The 19,637-nt window shown below is 39.5% G+C and overlaps 2 protein-coding genes across 2 annotated transcripts; one reads left to right on the plus strand and one right to left on the minus strand.

The window, feature by feature from the left end:
* The first annotated feature begins 906 nt into the window (after positions 1 to 906).
* Positions 907 to 13,461, plus strand: dna2 (DNA replication helicase/nuclease 2). The gene is made up of 25 exons (XM_034079708.1): positions 907 to 1,217; positions 1,911 to 1,964; positions 2,391 to 3,225; positions 3,336 to 3,456; positions 3,745 to 3,894; positions 4,423 to 4,606; positions 4,717 to 4,865; positions 5,059 to 5,181; positions 5,596 to 5,842; positions 6,195 to 6,309; positions 6,686 to 6,842; positions 6,991 to 7,182; positions 7,280 to 7,522; positions 8,014 to 8,127; positions 8,229 to 8,338; positions 8,595 to 8,704; positions 8,808 to 8,936; positions 9,389 to 9,481; positions 9,640 to 9,833; positions 10,035 to 10,124; positions 10,334 to 10,547; positions 10,958 to 11,047; positions 11,130 to 11,315; positions 11,457 to 11,603; positions 11,983 to 13,461. Exons 1-25 carry the CDS (start codon positions 1,188 to 1,190, stop codon positions 12,034 to 12,036), a joined length of 4,131 nt encoding a protein of 1,376 aa, XP_033935599.1. The 5' UTR covers positions 907 to 1,187; the 3' UTR covers positions 12,037 to 13,461.
* Positions 13,462 to 13,570: 109 nt separating this feature from the next.
* On the minus strand, positions 13,571 to 17,720 carry LOC117466019 (phenazine biosynthesis-like domain-containing protein 1). Its single transcript, XM_034109151.2, has 10 exons — positions 17,544 to 17,720; positions 17,097 to 17,196; positions 16,523 to 16,621; positions 16,330 to 16,439; positions 15,977 to 16,006; positions 15,734 to 15,822; positions 15,330 to 15,421; positions 14,309 to 14,392; positions 14,024 to 14,086; positions 13,571 to 13,810 (listed from the first exon to the last, which is right to left on the minus strand). The coding sequence occupies exons 1-10, from the start codon at positions 17,625 to 17,627 to the stop codon at positions 13,698 to 13,700; spliced, it is 864 nt and encodes a 287-aa protein (XP_033965042.1). The 5' UTR covers positions 17,628 to 17,720; the 3' UTR covers positions 13,571 to 13,697.
* Positions 17,721 to 19,637: the final 1,917 nt, after the last annotated feature.

Below are 19,637 nucleotides of genomic sequence, written 5' to 3' on the forward strand. Positions count from 1 at the left end.
TTGTTTTCCAAAGATAAGAGCACAGGAGGGTGGGACTAATGATCAACTGCCTCATAAACTCTGCAACAGCCTTTTCAAAGTCCATATTAAAGACAAACAATGGAATATCAACCAGAACTGTGGAACCTGATCTGGAAAACAAGTTGACCTACTTACAGCACATGAGGTAAATACTTTATATACCATATACCACATACCAAAATACCTGCCTGAGGAAATAGGGTTTTAAACGCTGCACATTAAACATAAACAGTACAACACGTATTTTTATGGAGATGCATTATCTTCCAAAAGCATTACTATACAGTATTACTCTGCCAAACGTATGCAATACAGGTTGTTAATAGAAACGGTTTGCACTTGAGAAAGGAGCATGTTATCTGGTTAATTAACTCTAATTTATAAAGGCACCTTAGCTATTAGTTGAAAGTCCGATATTAAAAAACTATGAAAACTATTTGCCTCAATTAAAGATGTTATGGAATTTCCAGTTTGTTTCCTGGAACAAAGTCTTCACTAATAGGATTTTTGCTTTGTTTTTAGTTTAGCTTATTTGCACAACAATAAGGATACAAAATAGGCAACATATGATGGGGGGAAAGTTTAATTACAGAGCCATTGATGAAGGAAGCCTCATTCAGAGTCCCCTGCTAGACATCTATGCTTGGTTAACAGAGTGTTGTTTGTCATTTAACAATAATATAATATGCTTTACATTGAATATAGGAACTATGAGTGTGGTCAATAATTTTTTGCTTAATTATTTAACTAAATGTATAACGATTAATAATTACTTTTAGAGTTTGGTCAGGTAACCGTTTTTTTATTCTGTCGCTGATTAAATATGTTTACGCGGAAGTGCTCTGTCGCCACTTCCGTTGCGCGAAACTAAAACTTTGGCGCGCCAGACGTTGGAGACAGCTTAAAGACCACCAAGAAGATGGCTGCAAAACATTGAAACAGTCCCGTTGTTAGTGAAGTCAACACTAACTCATGCAGTACCCTGCTGTGGAGATGCAGAGAAGTTTAAAGTTTGGTAAAATAGTCTCTGTGTCGTTAGCAGAAGCCGAGGAGGTTAGCCTTCCGTTGGCAACACCGTTGATCTGTTCGTTCAAAACATATCGCCAACAGCTTTAGCGAAGAAACGCAGATAAATACAGACACATGTCTGTGTTTAACCAGACACCATGAACAGGACCAAACTGAAGAATACCAAAGTGAGTAGAGAAGGATTAACGAGCTGTTTATTTCATATGAAAACATGACGAGGAATTCAACAGTAACTCTTAAAAACGCCTCTAATCAGACGGTTAGTTGTAGCAGCTGTCACCGATCATTAGCCCTTCAGTCTCTTTTTAGCTCTGCTCTGCCTGGTTTGATTGCTGTGTATGAATGCAGCATGTGTTCCCCCTTGCCAACACTGTAGTGTAAGGAAGTGTTTTGTATATAATGTATATAATGTGCATGAGATCCCCCCCAGTGCCCAAAATAATAACAATGAGCTTAAGATGCATTTGTCAAATAATGAGCCTGAATTCAAATGAGACTTATATACAGTAGCCCTTAATACTGAACGTAATAATTCACCTACTATTGGCATTTATCACAAAGATAAAACACCTTATTGACACAGTTAAATACAAATAACAATATATATCAGGTTCTTAATTGCCTATTGGATATACATGTAACTTGCATGTGTTGTGAGTCTTTTCGTGTTCATTTAGACATAAACCATAAGATTATGACATCCTTTGTAACTGATGACTTAAAGGGAAGCTTATGTGCAGGAAGAGCTTTTCTACAGTCTGAAATGTTGCTTTCATTTCAACCATATGCTCAGTTTGACTAAAAACGAGGGTTAAAAGCACCAGTAAAATATTTCTAAATGTTTGTTTTGTTTCTGTCAGGCGCCAGGAGGGCAGAAGAACATCTTATCTTTCTTCTCCCAAAATCACCAGAAGGTACATTTTATTTTCGTTAATTGTTTCTTTCTCGTCTTTTCAATTTGTTATGATTCCTTTATTTCTATAAGTCAGTACCTTTTCTAAACCTTATGTAGACATTATAAGTTATTTTAATTGTTGATTATTTGGAAGATGAACAATTTGAGATATCATTAATGTTAATGTGCATATATTAGTCAAATAAAACACAATAAACTCTAAAAACAATAACATAGGTTCAGAGGTTCTGTGCTTTTGTATTTTTGTTTTTGTGTGCAGTAAATTCTTCTTTTCTCTTAAACACCTTTTTGAAGTTGGTTCCGCTTCACTCTTCTTTTTTTAATGTTCTTTTTTTATTGTGCTTCAATGCATTTCTCTTTGATTCACATAAACAGAGAATTAATTATATATTACCATTTACTAATTTGACTGTGTTGCTTTTAGGACGTGTTGTCTTCTGCAAAATTACCCGTCACTGGCACTGCACTTGCCAGGACTGAACCTCAGATCAAAGATGGCCAAACCTCCACGTTAAGACCCCACTCCCCCTTAAAGAGGAGCATCCTCTGGGATCTGGAAAACCTTCAACCCCTCTCCCCAGATCTCCTCCTCTCTGTACCCGAGACCCCCGACAGTCAGATCAAGCTTTCGTCCTCTTCATCCAGTGATGGAGGTCGACTGAGCCCCCGGCCTGGCAGAGGTTTGGTGGTGGGTCTGGAGAAACTCGGCCACTTGTCACCCATCTGTCGTAGTCCCCGATCTAAAGGTCAACGAGCACGGAGAGTTATGGGCGAGGAGGGAGGACACACAAAGAGGGAAGAGGGATGCTCTGCCTCCGTGAAAAGAGTCATCAGCCCTCCTCAAGAGTCTCACAATGCCAAAAGACCAAGAAATGCCAATCCAGCAAAGCCAGTTGGCCCTTTGAGGACACCTCGTTGCCCCGGTGACCAATCAGAGAGTCAGTCTGTCTCTAATGAAAAGGGAAAGGTTTTAGAGGAACAGAGAAAACATCAGAAAGAGAGAGATGAAAAGGAGAAAGATACTGGTTTTACTGTGATAACGGGGCAGAAAGCAAATGGAAACCTACACACTCGTCCGGATAAAGATACTCACACTCTTACTGCTCACATGCATAAACCTAGTGTGCAAAGTATCTCACCTGCGATGCAGAGAAGTGTAGAGCCGGGAGAGTTTGACCTTAAAAGGGCAGGAGCTACAACAGCAGCACGGACATCCAATGGAGACGACCCGACAGCATCTGATCAGCAGCAGGCTGGAGGTAAGCTGATAGAGTTCTAATAGATCAATAGTTTATCAATACAGTATACATGCAAACATTACTATTTAGCTAGTTTCTATGATAAGGTTTTATGATAATTTTTTGAACAGTGAAAAATCCAGGAATGACGTCAAGCGGTCCTGTGGAAGAGATGGTGGACGACAGCTGGTTTGATGACCTGATGGACAATAAGGAAGGTCTTGTCATCGAGGAGAAATCCAAAAAACCACAGTAAGAAACACACTGGCTGCAGAGGGGGAAGAGCATGTAACACATGCAGGTTTAAGAACTTGATTTTGTGACTGATAAGATGGGGGGAAAGCTGTGTTAGTAAATTAGTGTGTGACTTTTAGTAACCTCATAGGAAAGTGAGTTTGTAACTGGAAAGTTTCCAAGGATACAAGAAATGATAGGTTTATTCTACAGGTGTGCAATGTCTTAGTTTTTTTTGGGAAATGATGCATGACGATTTCAAAAAAACTCAAGCTTATCTGATATACATCCTGTCTGCTCATACAGTAAGGTGCCAGACCATGTGATTCTTTCTGGAGGACTTAACAACCGCTACTGGGTGTTAGATGTGGAGGAGAAGCCTGGCAAAAAAACCCTGACCATCACATGCTTCAAATCTCAACATCCAACTGAGACGTGTCTGCTGAAAGATGGATGGTACGGCTCTCTGTTCTTCTGTCTGTTAACACTGTTAGGTTGCTATGTTCAGACTGCAAGACTGTCCATCAGTTTTATGAAGTGTTCAGTCCTTTGTGTGTCACTAACTTCTTCATGAGTTGATGTGATGCAATGTTCCCTGCTGAAGCCTTTGCAACATTTAAAACTGCAGCAGGAAGTGTGCGGCCCCACACAAAGTAGCCCATTGTGTGTGTTGTTGTAAAAGATACCCTTAGCAATTGTATTTGAATTGCATTTCGAACCACCTTCAAAAGTGGTTTTGATCTGTAGTGCTAAAATCAATCTTGACCTGTTAGTCTGGATAAGGCCTTATTCAAATCCTTTTTTTCATCGTATCGTAAATCGCTTCTTCCCTGCCCAGGTGCAGCCCAGATGTTTGGAGGAATCACTGACTTCTCGACTTTATTATAGACAGAAAATCTGTATATTTGCTTCTATGTCTTCATTATGCATATTTGTGTGTCTCTTTATATCTATATAAAGTAATAACTCCTTGTGTGTTTGCAGGGAGATGACCCCAGTGTGTTGTGGGGATGTGGTGCATCTGGAGGGGGTCTCTGACGGGGGCTCCTGGGTGGTGGGCAAGGAGCAGGGCTTCCTGGTTTTACTGCCTGACAGCCTTATCTCAGGCACCAGCATCTCGAGCTCCATCCGCTGCATGAGGCGTGCAGTACTGGCAGACATGTTCAAGGTAAGAGGATTCACTAACTATATTATCACTACTTGTGCTTTCATGTTTTTTGGACAGTACACTTACCACAATACCTCCTGCTCTCTCGGTTTCTCTCTCCCTTGATGTAGACTTTTGACGGTGGCTCCAAACAGATGCTGAATGGCACCATTGTCCATGAGGTCTTCCAGAGGGCAGCTAGAGCTAAAGACTTTTCATTGGAGACACTGACTAAAATGGCAGACCAAGCCCTATGCAGTCCTCAGTACCTGGTAGATATGTAAGTGGTTCGATTGTACCCAATAGGCTGCTGCAGACGTTTTTCTGTGTGAAATTATAACATTTGCTGTTTTACAAAAAAAACGTAACCATTAACTAAATAACAGCAAAAAGGTGCTTTCCGTATTTCACTTGTTGAAATTTGTTTCCGTCTTGCTCAGTTATTTTTTTGTTTGTCATCTTTTTGTCTGTAGGTACAGTTTGGGTGTGAGTCAAGAAGAGATGAAGCAGGAACTGCACGATTATCTGCCCTCACTGGAGCGTTGGGCAAAGCAGTACCTCAGCTCCTCATCGCCAAAAGCCATCAGCATCAAAATGTATACACACACACACGCACACACACACACACACACACACACACACACACACACACACACACACACACACACACACACACACACACACACACACACTCTTTTGGGCCATTCAATATTGTTTAATCTGCCAAATATTTTCTAGATTACTTTTTTTATTCTAAAGAAATGTTGATTCAAGCTGATATCTTTTAAATATCTTGTTTTGTCAGTCCATTACAAACGGTATTTTAAATATTCAGTTTAATATGACATAAAACTGAGAAAATCAGTTTTTTTTTCTGCAATTTTTGCATTAAATAATTACTATAACAAGAAAACGACTATTCAAATATTCTTTATCGAAAGCCTTATTGATTGCTGCTAAGGATTCGTCACTTTAAAGAGATGATAATCTGCCTCTTTCAATCACCTCAGCCCTAGCAACAGCAAAGCTCCAGGCAGATGTCAGGACTCTGCGATGGTTGTCACGGTAGCAGAGCTGGCAGATATAGAGGAGAATGTGTGGTCACCCAGGTTTGGTCTGAAAGGGAAAATCGACGTGACGGCACGGGTACGAATCCAAAAACCAGGAAGTGGTAGTTGCAGAAGGCTGGAGGAGAAGACCATCCCCCTGGAGCTGAAAACTGGGAAAGAGTCAAACTCCATAGAGCATCGCAGTCAGGTTGGTGTTATCTGGAGATTACTTTGAACTTTGTTAGGATTGACTGATATGAAGGCATTTTGATTCTGTAAACATCTTTATGTTGAAAGCAGAAGTGCAGGACCGTATACCATATATATGTTTCTAATATAAACATACAGGATATACAAAATAGTTATAATTGCACTGTTTCTATTATATTCTGTTTCTATTATATTCAATTTACTTGCACTATTATCTGTTTTATTGTGTTGCTGGAGGAGCCTGTGACCTAAGATTGCCATTGTCATAACTACACTGTAGCTATGCAAACATGACAATAAAAGCCTTGAAACCTTGAAACCTTGAATAAGCCTTTTGTGTGTGTGTGTAGGTGATTCTTTACACTCTGATGAGCTTGGAGAGATACAATTCTGAAGCTGGCTTCCTGCTCTACCTGAAGACCGGCAACCTGCACCCTGTGGTGGCCGGCCACATGGACCGCAGAGGTACGGTCCACACACACGTTTACAACCTGCCCAACACCAGCTGTTTACAATAATATTAAAACATCTTTCTATTTAATTAATTATTGCACAATCCTTTCTTAAATGTATGATTTTCTTCTCTCTAGGGGTGTCACAATGAATATTTATGTATCATATATTCATCACTTAATCATAATCAAATCATTATTTGTGTTGGAAGAAGCAAACATGGACATTTTTTAAGAATGCCTTGATATTTTTAAACGATATTATCATACATGTATTATTTGACCTCCACAACCTTAATTTACAATCACATTTTGTTTGCTTGAAATAATGATTAATCCACAGCAGCATCTCCTTCATCACCTTTTATGCTGAACTCTGTTTGTCTCAGAGCTGCTGAAGCTGAGGAACACTTTGGTTCATCACATTCACAACTGTGTGACGAAAGAGGCGAAGCGGAGCCGTTTGACTCGACTTCCTGACATCCTGACCGACAGACAAACCTGCCAGTACTGTCCTCAGCAGAGAAACTGTGCTTTATACGAAAGGTACGCTTTCTTTGTCATTATTCTCACAACTTCCTGTCTTATTGCCCCTGTTTCCTCCTTCTCTACTTCCTCCTGCATTGTATTTCATCTATCTTTGTGTATTTTTAATTGTGCGACTGAACTTAAACTGTCCTCTCTCTACCTTCAGGTCTCTTGACGGCAGCTCTGCAGACGACAGTGAGGACGTTGTGCGTGACTTCCTCCAGCAGGAGACGGGTCACCTGATCCCACCTCATCTAAGCTATTTCTCCCACTGGCTGCTGCTCTGCTGCCTTGAGGCTGGCACCATGGAGGCCAAGAACGGCAGAAAGCGTGTGTGGCTTGAGAAGCCTGAGGAGAGGTAAAAAGACATGTAAACACTTCCATTACAATCAACACCTGCCATAAAACCATACTGTATTATATTTAATATGCTTCCTTTGCTTTTTCTGCTCCAGTGAGAAGAATGGGAGCTGTGTGGGGAATGTGCAGCTGAGCGGCCCGGTGACCGTGCAGTCTGAAGGGGTTTTCCTCCATAGCTTCCAGAGAAGCAGCGCAGTGCCACAGAAGAGTTTGGTGAGCAGTGGGTTGGCCAGCGGAGATCGTATCGTTGTTAGCGACCAGGAAGGTCGTCTGGTTGGTTTAGCAACAGGATACCTGTGTGAGGTCAGCAGGACATCGATCAGCTGCACTCTGGACAGGTGAAAACAATTAAGTCCCACCCCTTCTGTGGGAGAAAACGATTTAGTACTCTCCATCGACTCTGGATTGTGTGAAGCTTACTTGTCAAATCTGTAGGCCAGCAAAAAACAGAAAAATGCTTTGAAGATGCTGTGTGGTGGGATGCACTACCAACACAGCAAAGAACCCAGATTTAAGTTTTTATAAGCTCCAAAACACAAAAAAAGGAGCCATATCAACTCCACAACTGGTGTGTATATATATAGGCTGCAGGTCTTTTTTTTGTTGCATTTCTTCCCTTATTTGCATAATCTGGTGCTAATTGATTTCCCCTGGGCGTTTATTCGAATGTTTGGCTGTTCTCGCTCTCTCTAAACATGTTTGCTGAAGTATATTTCAACCAAAGATGGACTATAGGACAGCCAATAGTTGGACTTTTCCTTTACAAGCTGCTCATTTAAAAGTCAATAACCTGATGAACACCTGTTTTGCTGTTCATTGTGTTTTCTAGAGACCTGTCTAAGTTCAGTGGCGTGTTGTTTCGATTGGACGCTGATGAAGGTGTGGTGGGTCTCAGCACTCACCTCACCAATCTCTCCAGACTGATGGTAAACAGTAAGGACAGGTAGGCACAGCCAAATGCAAAGTTATCATGGCATAGTATGTATGTAGGAAATGAACTAGGTGACATTGAAGATGATGGCGTCCTGCATTTTATATTTGCAGTGATCGTCTGAGGGAGCTGGTCGTTGACCTTCGTCCTCCAGAGTTTATTTCCAACCTCAGCTCTGTTCTGCCAAGAGAGGCCAAGGACACTGTGGCCAACATCCTCAAAGGTGAGACAGATATTCTGTAACCTGCTCTGTTCTTCCACGCTGCCTGTCTATTTTTGCCCATTTCTACATTACATTTAGCTTTATTTTCAGTTATTGTAGGATAACCATTTAATCCCCAAAAACTGCATAGTTATAGTTTCATACTTTTTAAATTGAACCTTTTCTAACATTTAATAAATTATGAATGACTTTCTTACATGAAGACAATAGAGAATGCCTGTCGGTTCAATTGATGCATTTGTGTGCTTGTGTGTAGGTCTCAACAAACCCCAGAAGCAGGCCATGAAGAAGGTGTTGTTATCTAAAGACTACACGCTGATCGTCGGCATGCCAGGCACGGGCAAAACCACAACCATCTGCACCCTGGTAAACTCCTAACCACGATCTGTGAACTGAGACGGAAATGATCTCCTTCCCAGTGAGAACAGAGCTCTTACTCTCTCTTCTCCACCTCTCTGTACTCTTTCAGGTTCGCATCCTTCACGCGTGTGGGTTCAGCGTGTTGCTGACCAGCTACACCCACTCTGCTGTTGACAACATCCTGCTGAAGTTAAAGCGTTTCCGGGTTGGATTTCTGCGTCTTGGGAAAGGGCTGAAGGTGGGCTATTTGTTCTGTTATTCAGTAACGAAAAATAGGTACAAATTGACTTGACCTCAACGTTAATCGTCATGGTGTCAAGGAAAGACGTGAAGGACAATTCATAAGGACTTCAGAATAAGGCAATCAAGGTGCTAAGAGATTCTGACCCGGCAAGTCTACGTACATTTGCGGAAAGAGGATTTTAATGACGTGAGTCTGACATGGAGATGCAACAGGAAATTGTGGGATTGCATTATCCCCTTTCTTTTTGTTAAGGATTGGTCAAGTATACTCTATGCTAAATGCCATAGGAAATAATACAAACAGCTCTCATCATGGCTGCCACTAAAGATGCTGCTTGGTCATTTCATCCTAAGCAAAAAAACAATGTTCAATCGCAGCCTACAACTCTTTATTTAGAACCCTCTGACTTGCTCTGATTTGTCTCTTGTTTCTGCTGCGCTCCCCAGGTTCATCCAGACATCCTGCCTTACACAGAGGAAAGTGCGAGAAAGAAGGGAGTTAAGTCTCTGTCGGAGTTGGAGCAGCTTTATAACAAGGAGGTGAGGAGTTTTGTATGGAATATTTTTACAATTTCTTCTTTGCAACAGTTTTCACTGACTTTATGTAAACATCATAATACAAAAAAAGAACTCTTCCATAAAGTGAGTTTTTACCATTCATAACAATCCTGTCTCTCTCTGTGTGTCTTTCTGTCTAGCTGGTAGTGGCAACCACCTGTATGGGCATCAAGCATCCCATATTCACACGTCGGCGGTTTGATTTCTGCATCATAGACGAGGCTTCACAGATCAGCCAGCCGATCTGTCTGGGACCGCTGCTCTACGCCAAGAGATTCGTCCTGGTTGGAGATCACCAACAGCTGCCACCAATAGTGCAAAATCAGGAGGCCAGGTAAAGTGTGTGTGTTTGCAGATGGTGTATGTTGATAAAACAATACAAAAATACTGTGTTAATAACATTTATTTAAGTTATTTGTCTTTTTATAAAGTTAAAACATGAGAAATGTTTTGACATTAAGTTAAGGTCAAGCTTCAACATGTGAGTTTGACCTTAATATAAACAACAGTTTTACATTTCTTTCTTTTCCTCCAGGTCACTTGGCATGGATGAAAGTCTATTTAAACGACTTGAGCTCCATGATGAAGCAGTGGTCCAACTCAATGTACAGTACCGGATGAATAGGTACAAATGCAATCACAGACAACAATGCTTGCTTCAATAATATGTTCCTGTCTATTTGTTGTGAATATAATTTGATCTTAAGATAAACTGGTAATGCTTGCTTTAGCATTGAAGAGAAAATATTAATGTGACAACTTTAGAAAAACATGGCAAAAGTGACAAACAAACAATCCCACAATAATAACAATGTGTGTGCTCTGTGTTTGCAGGCAGATCATGTCTCTCAGTAACTCCCTGATGTATGAGGGCCGTCTGGAGTGTGGATCGGAGAGGACGGCCTCGTCCCTGCTCACTCTGCCCTTCCTGCTGTCCGTCCAATCAGAGCTCAGTGCGTACGCTGAGACTCATCCAGAGCTCGACCTGGCTTGGATCCAGAACACGTTGCTGCCCAGCCGCCCTGTCTGCTTCCTGGATTGCTCCATGGTGCGTGGAATATACAGTGCAAGCAGAAGCTATTGATATTTCACTGGAATATTTAAGCTTTTAATAAAGGTGCTAGTTAGTTTTAATTTGTCTAAAGCTTCTGTGAATGTCATGCAGCATACAAATGACTTCTGTTACGATAGTCAAGCATCTTCCATCTAGATAGTTTCGTACTAAAATGTTTGGATACGCCTTAAAGATGTTTTCATAGATACATTTGGCTATTTTTTGTAAACTCAATAATAAAGCCTTGATTTGTTCTGCTTCTTGGTAAAGGTCAAGCTGCTTTAACTGTAAAATAAAGTAATTTACATGAAACAATATTGCTCTTTTTAATAGGGCTGTTATTGTGAGAAAAAGAATCAAGGTGTGCTAATCAACATCTTGTTTTTCTCCACTGCTTAATGTAGGTGCCAGCACTGGAGTCTGTGGAGCAGGGAGGCGTCAGCAACCACACCGAGGCGGCTCTCATTCACAAGCTGCTGTCACTGCTCATAAAGGTACATCAGTTTCCCAAGCGGTGCTCAAGTTTTGATACGGCTAGTTATCTTACTAACCCCTGGATATTTAACTTTTCTCCAGGCGGGTTGTAAGCCCAGTGATATTGGTGTGATCGCCCCCTACAGACAGCAGCTAAAGAGTATCTCTGCTCTGCTGCTGTCCCCTGCGTTCGCCGGTGTGGAGGTGAATACAGTCGACAGATACCAAGGACGAGACAAAAGTCTGATCGTTTTTTCTTTTGTCAGGAGCACTTCAGAGGATGGAAATGTAAGTGTTTCTCACTCCATTTCCCTTTTTTTACTCTTTTTCCTCTTCTCTGTGCCACAAAATGTGCATCAGTCGACAAGCATATGAACAGGAGAGAAGTATCTGAATGATAACCTCTATCTGCTGCCTCTCCTTTCCTAGTTAGGAGAGCTGTTGAAGGACTGGCGTCGCCTGAACGTAGCCATCACCAGGGCGAAACACAAGCTGCTGATGGTGGGCTCGATCTCAACGCTGCGACGCTACGCACCTGTAGAGAAACTCCTCAGCCATCTCCAGCAAGAGAACATGATATCCTTTATTAACATAATACATTGGATATTTAATTACTCTACAATGAAACTACTGTTAGCATTAGCACTTGTCATGTATTGCTAAATTTCGTCAGTGCTGTACATTAGAATTAAGCCTAATTGCTGGCCGGCTTATTGAAATGTCCTAAAGTGACACCAATTAAATAAAAAAATGTATCACGTTTTTTTTTAAATGGCCAATTTGTTTCTGAATATTTTCGAATCGGGAGGTTTTAAAAATCTACATATACGTAAAAAATGTTATGCCAGATGTTTACTTTTATAATAATACATTTCTCAATACATTTGGCCACATTTCCTCTTTGTTGTTGATGTATTTTGTGTCTCCACAATGTTTTCCTGAACCTTTACTTCACGTTATCCAGCTCCCTCCAGCAGCCCACATGGCTTTACAAAGCATGTCCCTGTGAAAGAGTCTCGATGTGTCTCAGTGGAGCAGCCTGTCGCTGTGGATCAACTCAACAGGGCAGAGGTTGAATGCCAATCTGCAAATGCACTCAATGATCTGGAGGCTGGGATCAGTTGTCAACAATTCAAAACCTACTTATAGCTATCCTGTCAATATCTGAAACAAAAATAACATTCCGCTAAAAGTTTAACAATGTATAACCGATACATTAATCAACACAGGACAAGCTGAGGAAACCAGGCTTTTTAATTAGTCGCTATTGTCTAAAGCACCAAGGAAACTCTGGTGTCTTTGTTGTATACAATTTTAAATATTGAAGCAGATGCACCATTCAGCATTTCTTGCGACATTTTGTGCTGATAAATGTTCTGTTTTGGCTCTAAACATTCATACTGATACAAGTGGAAGGGAAATAGCAAGACCTCATAGAGACTTTTAGGCTTCAGCTGTAATTCTTTGCCGATTCCTTTAAAAATACAATACACACTAAAAGTACTCCAATATTTAATGTCTATGCTGTGAAACAAGGTACTTTTAAAATAGCTAAAGAGTAGAGCATCTGTAACATGGTGGTAAAGTTTAAATGTATTGAACTGAAACTGCTTGGATGACTGTACGGTGCATCAAACCTCAACGAGGACGGATCAGGATTCATAGACTCAGTTATTGGTGTTCAAATACCTCTGTCAATACACTGTGACAATAATTAAGACTTCACTTTCTCTAAACGTTTCCACACACAACACAGTAAGTCATTCTTAATGTGAACAGGACCTAACATCTTACAGTTCATCAGTCAGATAAGCTCAGATATGTCAACTAATCCGTTAACTGAAACGCAGTCTGGAGGAAGAAAAACTAGACTGAAAAATAGTGAAGCTACATCACAAAATTATAATAACATGAGTCATTTTCAGTCCTAAATTAAACATTTTGCTGTCATTTCTTATTTTGTGGTGGTCACTGGACTTTTCACACTTGATGAGAAATATTGCATCAACAGTACTGTTTTATTCTGTGAATAGACTTAACTGGACTTGAAATATAAATAACAAACTGATATAAATCAATAATCATTATTTTGTCTTCACCAAGCAGCTTTAAATGTTATACTGTTTTACAGAAAAAGCTTATTTTAGTCAATTCCTTTGCGTTCATCTAAATGCAAACCTAATGCTGCGAAACTTTACAAAGGAAACTGCCTGGTACCATGACAACCAGAAAACCTCAAGGAGTGTGTCAGAAATCACAATGTAATGTTCATATGTAACCTGATGCTGACAAACTGTGAAGATTCAACTGATGACAGATTTTTTTTATATATATTATTAGAGCAAGTCAGAGAACATCCCGACCCAAGCCAACTGTGATTCTACCGTTGATCTGTTTTCACCCAATACACCCTCTGATTTTACATGTTCTTACTGTTTTGTTACTTTTTTAATTTTGTAAATAAAGAAAATAAATACTATCAAAGTGTGAATTGTTTTTTCAATCCTGTCAGATGTTAAATTAGATTGACCAGACTTGACACGACTTTGCATTGCTTTTTATTGAAACCACGTCTTGTTACTTTTGATAACATCGTACAAAGCTTGCTTCTCCGAGCAGGCACATAATGATTTGTCCCATCACCCCCTGCTCTCATTAGCCTGCATGTGGCTATAGTGTGATTGTTCCCTGCAGCACAGTGACGGCCTGTCCAGCGATGTTGATTCTTCCGTCGTCTCTCACTTCTAGTTCCAGCTCCCCGCCTCGACTGGAGCACTGGTAAGCTGCACAAACACAGAGCGGGGGATATGAGTGTCAGCGTGATTCAGCTGAATAATAAAGGGCTGTTTAACTTGATAACGGGTGTTTATTACTATAATAACACATTGTTGAATCGTTGGTAAAAATGGTTGCCTCTATGGGTTAGTTAAATTACATTTGTTTTAGAGATGCTGATCAAAGTGAATGTAAATGTGAAATTAGTTCAAATTAATTACCCATCATTTTCTTCTTTCCTAGTTCCTTAGACCAGTAACTACCCAGAACTGTGTGGGCAGAACCTGCGGAGAGACAAAAGACAAAACCGGATAAAACATTTCCAAAGACACATATAGTGTTTAGCCAATACCTGTTGCTTGTATACCAATGGGTTGGATTACTTGATTATAAGAGTATTTTACAATGTTGCCCGATACACACATTGCAGGCCAACTAAGTCAGATTGTGTGATTCCAGGGGAAACAGCAGCAGTAGAAGTGTTTGTAGTTTTAATGTTAGTGTACCAGTGACAGGATCCTCTGCGATGCCCATCCATGGAGCAAAGTATCTGGAGTAGAAGTCGTATCCTGGCTGGCAGTCTGGGGATCCTATTGGTGGATAATGAATAACGATTTTATTAACCATCGCTTGTAGTTTTCATACAGGCCTCGTCTCGATAGTGTTCTTTTACCATATCATATTTGTTCACTTGGTATATTCCAGTTCCTTAGAAGTATATGATACTTTACTTGATAATTTCTATTTTCTTCTACTTTCATAGTCTTTAAAACTACCTTTCAGAGGCTAATATTGTTCTTCACACTCCACTAAACTTATTTGATAGCTTAAGTTTGTAGCTTTTTATCAATACAAAATAAAATTAACAAATGACGGTATTATATCAATTTCAATTTAATTTCAAACCTTTATTTAACCAGGTGGTCCCATTGAGATCATCGATCTATTTTTCAAGGGAGACCTGCAATAAGAATGTATTGATCCCCAAGCTACCCAGTAGTATATAAACTAATATACATTTCAAATATGCCAGTTCAAAATATATTATTGTACAATTATTTTACAGTAATATATTAGATGAATAATAAAATGATAGGCAATGATTCTGAAACTGGCAATTCTGCACATACATACACATTATTCTGCATAATGTGTATTTTTACTTTAAGCACTTAAAAGTTATTTTGATGCTACTACTTCTGTACTTTTTCTTGTGAGAATAATAAATGCAGGACTCTCTTCTAGTAGAGTACTCTTACACTGTGCTATAACTACTTTTAATTTAAGTATAATATGATCGTGTCAACCACTCACAGTGAGATGCAACATAAAGACAAACTAAAAAGGTGTAACTTAAAATAGTTTAGCATGGCATTTTAGGGAACAGTAATCTATTACTTATATCTTAAAATAGTCTGCATGTCTTTGGAAGTACTTTATATGTAAGATTACAGCATGTGGTCCGGCCCAACAAATCATAAAACTAAAGACTAACCAAAGGATCTAATGTTTTAAAGCTCCGGTTACCTCTCATGGTGACGATTAGTCCTTTGACTCTTCCACTCGTCTCACTTCTCTGAAGAGCAGCAGCGTCAACTTTCAGACTGGCGAGCACTGACCTGCAGGAAACACATGCAGCACAAAGGAAGAGTCACAAAGAAACCTGGCAACACACAAATATTTAGGATGCACTGCATGAATGTGAATAACTATTTGTGTGTGTGTGTGTGTGTGTGTGTGTGTGTGTGTGTGTGTGTGTGTGTGTGTGTGTGTGTGTGTGTGTGTGTGTGTGTGTGTGTGTGTGTGTGTGTGTGTGTGTGTGTGTGTGTGTGTGTGTGTGTGTGTGTGTGTGTGTGTGTGTGTGTGTGTGTGTGTGTGTGTGTGTGTGTGTGTGTGTGTGTGTGTGTGTGTGTGTGTGTCTTGATGGTAACCTTTCGTAGCTGTCAGACAGTCGAACCAACAGTTTCTTAGTGATGGGGCACAGATAAACATCCTGGATTTGGTGGTCTCCAACTGCAGCCTGAAGGGGAAGAAGAAAATAATGTACACACAAACTACACAGAAATGTAATCACGCTGGCAAATATTGCACAGAGAGAGTAGCCTAGTTAATGTAGACAGTGAAGCAGGAGTCTACTGTAAAGCATATTCTCAGAGAGTAGGCGTCTCACTTACCTTTAAGATGTCTTTGAACTCATTGGCATCCTGAGAAAACAGGTGTTTAGAAGAAAATTAAGTTTGAATAATTGTGTTGTGTTCTTAATTACTGCATTGCAAAGGATACTAAAAACACTTTCTTCTGAAAAACTTTGCACTGCTAGTCCAGGATGTGTTTATTGCATTCTGGGTTTCAAAAAAACAAAACGCAGTTCTAGCATTCACCACTTATAAAGGCTGATGTTCTAAGTATTTGGCTTCAATTACTTCAGGCTATTTACATAGCTATTGTGCCTTTTTGTCATTCACTTTTAACAAATTGGAATCTCTGTTTTTGATAAGTGATATATTATTGAAGTTTACTAACTAACCTGCTTTGTTGGTGGGTTGAGAGGAAAGTCCATGACGTACCCTTCCCCCCGCTGCGTGACAGCCAGATCTCCACTCCTCGTCTCAAACACCAGTTTGGGATTCACATTCTCTAAGAGAGAAATACATAAAAGGGTTATAAATGGAAGTTAATCTGATGATCTGTACATGTTTGTTTGTTTTTTGGTAACTTACCCTTATGTTTGAACAGCACTGCTGCAGAGGCCAGAGTTGCATGACCGCACAGATTCACTTCAGTCGTTGGTGTGAACCATCGCAGTCGAAACCTTGATCCTGTTAATCACATTGTCAGACCGGTGCTTTTTGTCTACACATATCCCTCCACAGAGGTGCTTTCTATAAGAGTATGAAGAGGGAAACAGTTTGCTTGAAATTAAGTACAGTGTTGTGACATTGTCCTGTGTCTGCTTTGCTTTATACACTGTACTCTCAGCTACACAGTTTAAAAAGTTGCACCCTTAGCACATTTTTTACAGTATTCCGTCAGGCCAGCTGGAATGGGCACATTACCATTAAACTGTGCACAATGGACACTGTGATTACTGTAGAGGCACGTTTACATTGGCCACTGGCAGATATGTGCATCTGTATTGCTTCATCCCCATTCAACCAGTCTCAATAACAATGCATGAGTTGTTAAACAATGGGTTGATGATTGTAATGAAATGCTAACCTGTCCCAGACTGGTGCATCTTTTAATCCATAAAACAAATCTTAAATCCTACATGTATTAAAATGTTTATCTCACCTGTGGTAAAATTGTCAGACGGGTTGATGCTGGTGATGAAAACTGTTTCCGACAGGTTCATCTCTGCTGCTATCTTCTGATACAAGTCATCTGTCAGTTCCTGTTAAAAAACAGTGATTGTTGAAACAAATTGTTACAATAATTAAAGAGGTAGGCTACATGATCATGGATGGATTGATAAGAAACACATGTATGTCATGCTGCGTAATTTATACCTTTTTTATGAATTATGTGCTACTAAAACTGGAACTCTATAATGTCCAAATAATCAAAAAGTTATAAGGAGCAGTCTGATCCTTGAACAAAAAAGAAATGATATGCACAATTTAGAAACAGCAAGTTGAAGTGTCTTTACGTCCTTATAAACCCTATTGCAACAACTTATACGATATGCATGGTATTATGACATTAATGTAGACCTACTTTTACCTAAATATTATTACTCACATGCATAAGTGGACAAATTGCAGCGGGATTTCCCCTAAACGGTAGATTAGAAAAGGCATCTACGGTAAATACTGGAATCTCCATTATGATAAGACTAAATACGAGAAGGACTTGCAGCTTAAATCGTCTTTAGGACAATGTGGTTTCCCACAGTTGATCTGCTGCAGTCGGTGGACTTTACGCCCTGATTGTTTGTTTTCCGCGTCACGTGTTTTCCTTCTTCAGGCATAAACTGTTTGTCTGGTGTCAGAATCTTGTTGTCATAAGACGAGCAAAACAATTAATACATTGTGTTAAAAAAGGCATTTTTTTTATCAGAGTTGGAAAAGTTATATTCAAAAGTTACATAAAAATTAGCTTAAAGTTATAGCCTATTGGCCTGGTAAATGTTTATGTTTCTGCTGCTCTATTTCTTTATGCTCCTAATGTTTCTCATTTTTAGTAAAGCACTTTGAAATGCCTTGTATTGAAATGTGCTGTATAAATAAACGTGCCTCCATTAGAAATAAACATCGTTATCGGGTGCCCTTTGAGTCCCCCAAGTTTACTTCAAAGATTTTAAATGAAAGGAAACTACAAAAATATATTTTAAAGCACTGAATTAAAGGAACAGGGTGTTTTGGATTACAATGTAAAACTAAATATATATATTTTGTTTTTGTTTTATAATAATTAGTTGTCTTTGACAACACACATTTTTGCATGTCCTCACTGAGCATCATCACATATTCATTGAATATTAAACAAATAGCAATTGCCAATTATACCAACATTTTTTATGCTAATATAATCATATGCGTGTATATTTTAACTGAGAAAAAAAACTATCTGAAAAAATACATGAATTATCTATGAAATTGCACTATTGACACACGTCCCCGAGTTTGGTTCAACCCTGTCACGCTATACATTTTACCCCCCCCCATTAAAATAATGGATCAGTCCATGTGACATCTGCATTGAGGGAGTGACATCACAGAAGTGTCAGTATATTTTCTTACCTATATTTCATTTTTTTAATGTCAGATTGAGATTGTCAAGCTCAACATTTCAACTCTGTTGTATGAATTCATTATAGTCAATTAACAGTTCTTTAGGAAAAATTAAGCAATAGTTGTGCAAAATACTACAATTTTAGCTATACAAAGTCTCATTGTGTGTGTGTGTGTGTGTGTGTGTGTGTGTGTGTGTGTGTGTGTGTGTGTGTGTGTGTGTGTGTGTGTGTGTGTGTGTGTGTGTGTGTGTGTGTGTGTGTGTGTGTGTGTGTGTGTGTGTGTGTGTGTGTGTGTGTGTGTGTGTGTGTGTGTGTGTGTGTGTGTCAATGCAAGTGTTTATAATTTTGCTTAAAATATTATAGTTTGTCCATATTAGATGTTTATATGGGCTGGAGTTTTTTTTGTATTGCCTGGTTTTGTTTTGCTTGGAGGACAAAAAGCAATCCCGTAGATCAAGAAACAAACTGCGCGAAGAAATAGAACAACTCAAACATTCACTGAGAAAGGAGAAACAACTTAAAGAAAAGTACAAAAAGGAGTTCCAGCGATCAGCAACACATAATGAATCTCCAAGATCCAAAGTCTGTGAACTGGTCAATAATTGTACTGTGAACAGCATGGGTCAGAAAAACGTTACTTCTCCATGTAGCCCTTGTTGCTGACATCAAAAGAAATTACCAAAAGACCAGAAATGAAAGAGATAAGCAAATCATATCTAAGGTTACTGTGGGAAAGATTGTCAAAAAGTATAGGCTGCAGAGATGGTCAGAACATGCACTGGGGGTTTAAAAAAAATGCAGAAACCTTTTGAACACTAGTAGCCTAAGCAAATTTACCAGAAAGCCTGTCAACGGGTATGCAGATGCATGCCTGTGACAAGAGATGATGTCAGCAGGATAACTACAGGAAGAAAACAAACCATTACAAGAAACAAGGTAAAGATGCAAAAAAGGTTCCTTGTAGACACAAGAAACCTCCACAGAAGATTTCTGGCAGAGAACAATGTGAGGATCTCACTAAAATTGTGTGCTGTGATACTGCTAGAAAGGACTGTATGTATGGGGAGTGTGAACACTGCAGAGACAAAACAGTTCCACTC

Source organism: Pseudochaenichthys georgianus, chromosome 3 (genome assembly GCF_902827115.2).
Source record: "Pseudochaenichthys georgianus chromosome 3, fPseGeo1.2, whole genome shotgun sequence".
Lineage (NCBI taxonomy): Eukaryota > Metazoa > Chordata > Actinopteri > Perciformes > Channichthyidae > Pseudochaenichthys > Pseudochaenichthys georgianus.

What these genes read in the sequence shown, in the direction of transcription:
- dna2 (XM_034079708.1), top strand. Translation starts at nt 1,188, where the DNA reads ATGAACAGGACCAAACTGAAGAATACCAAA. An exon ending in ATGGTAAACAGTAAGGACAG is followed by an intron (nt 8,128 to 8,228) that starts GTAGGCACAGCC and finishes TTATATTTGCAG; the next exon opens with TGATCGTCTGAGGGAGCTGG. An exon ending in ATCTCCAGCAAGAGAACATG is followed by an intron (nt 11,604 to 11,982) that starts ATATCCTTTATT and finishes CCTTTACTTCAC; the next exon opens with GTTATCCAGCTCCCTCCAGC.
- LOC117466019 (XM_034109151.2), bottom strand. Translation starts at nt 17,627, where the DNA reads ATGGAGATTCCAGTATTTACCGTAGATGCCTTTTCTAATCTACCGTTT. An exon ending in GTCTGACAATTTTACCACAG is followed by an intron (nt 16,622 to 17,096) that starts GTGAGATAAACA and finishes TGTGATTAACAG; the next exon opens with GATCAAGGTTTCGACTGCGA. An exon ending in AGGAAAGAAGAAAATGATGG is followed by an intron (nt 13,811 to 14,023) that starts GTAATTAATTTG and finishes GTGTTTGTGCAG; the next exon opens with CTTACCAGTGCTCCAGTCGA.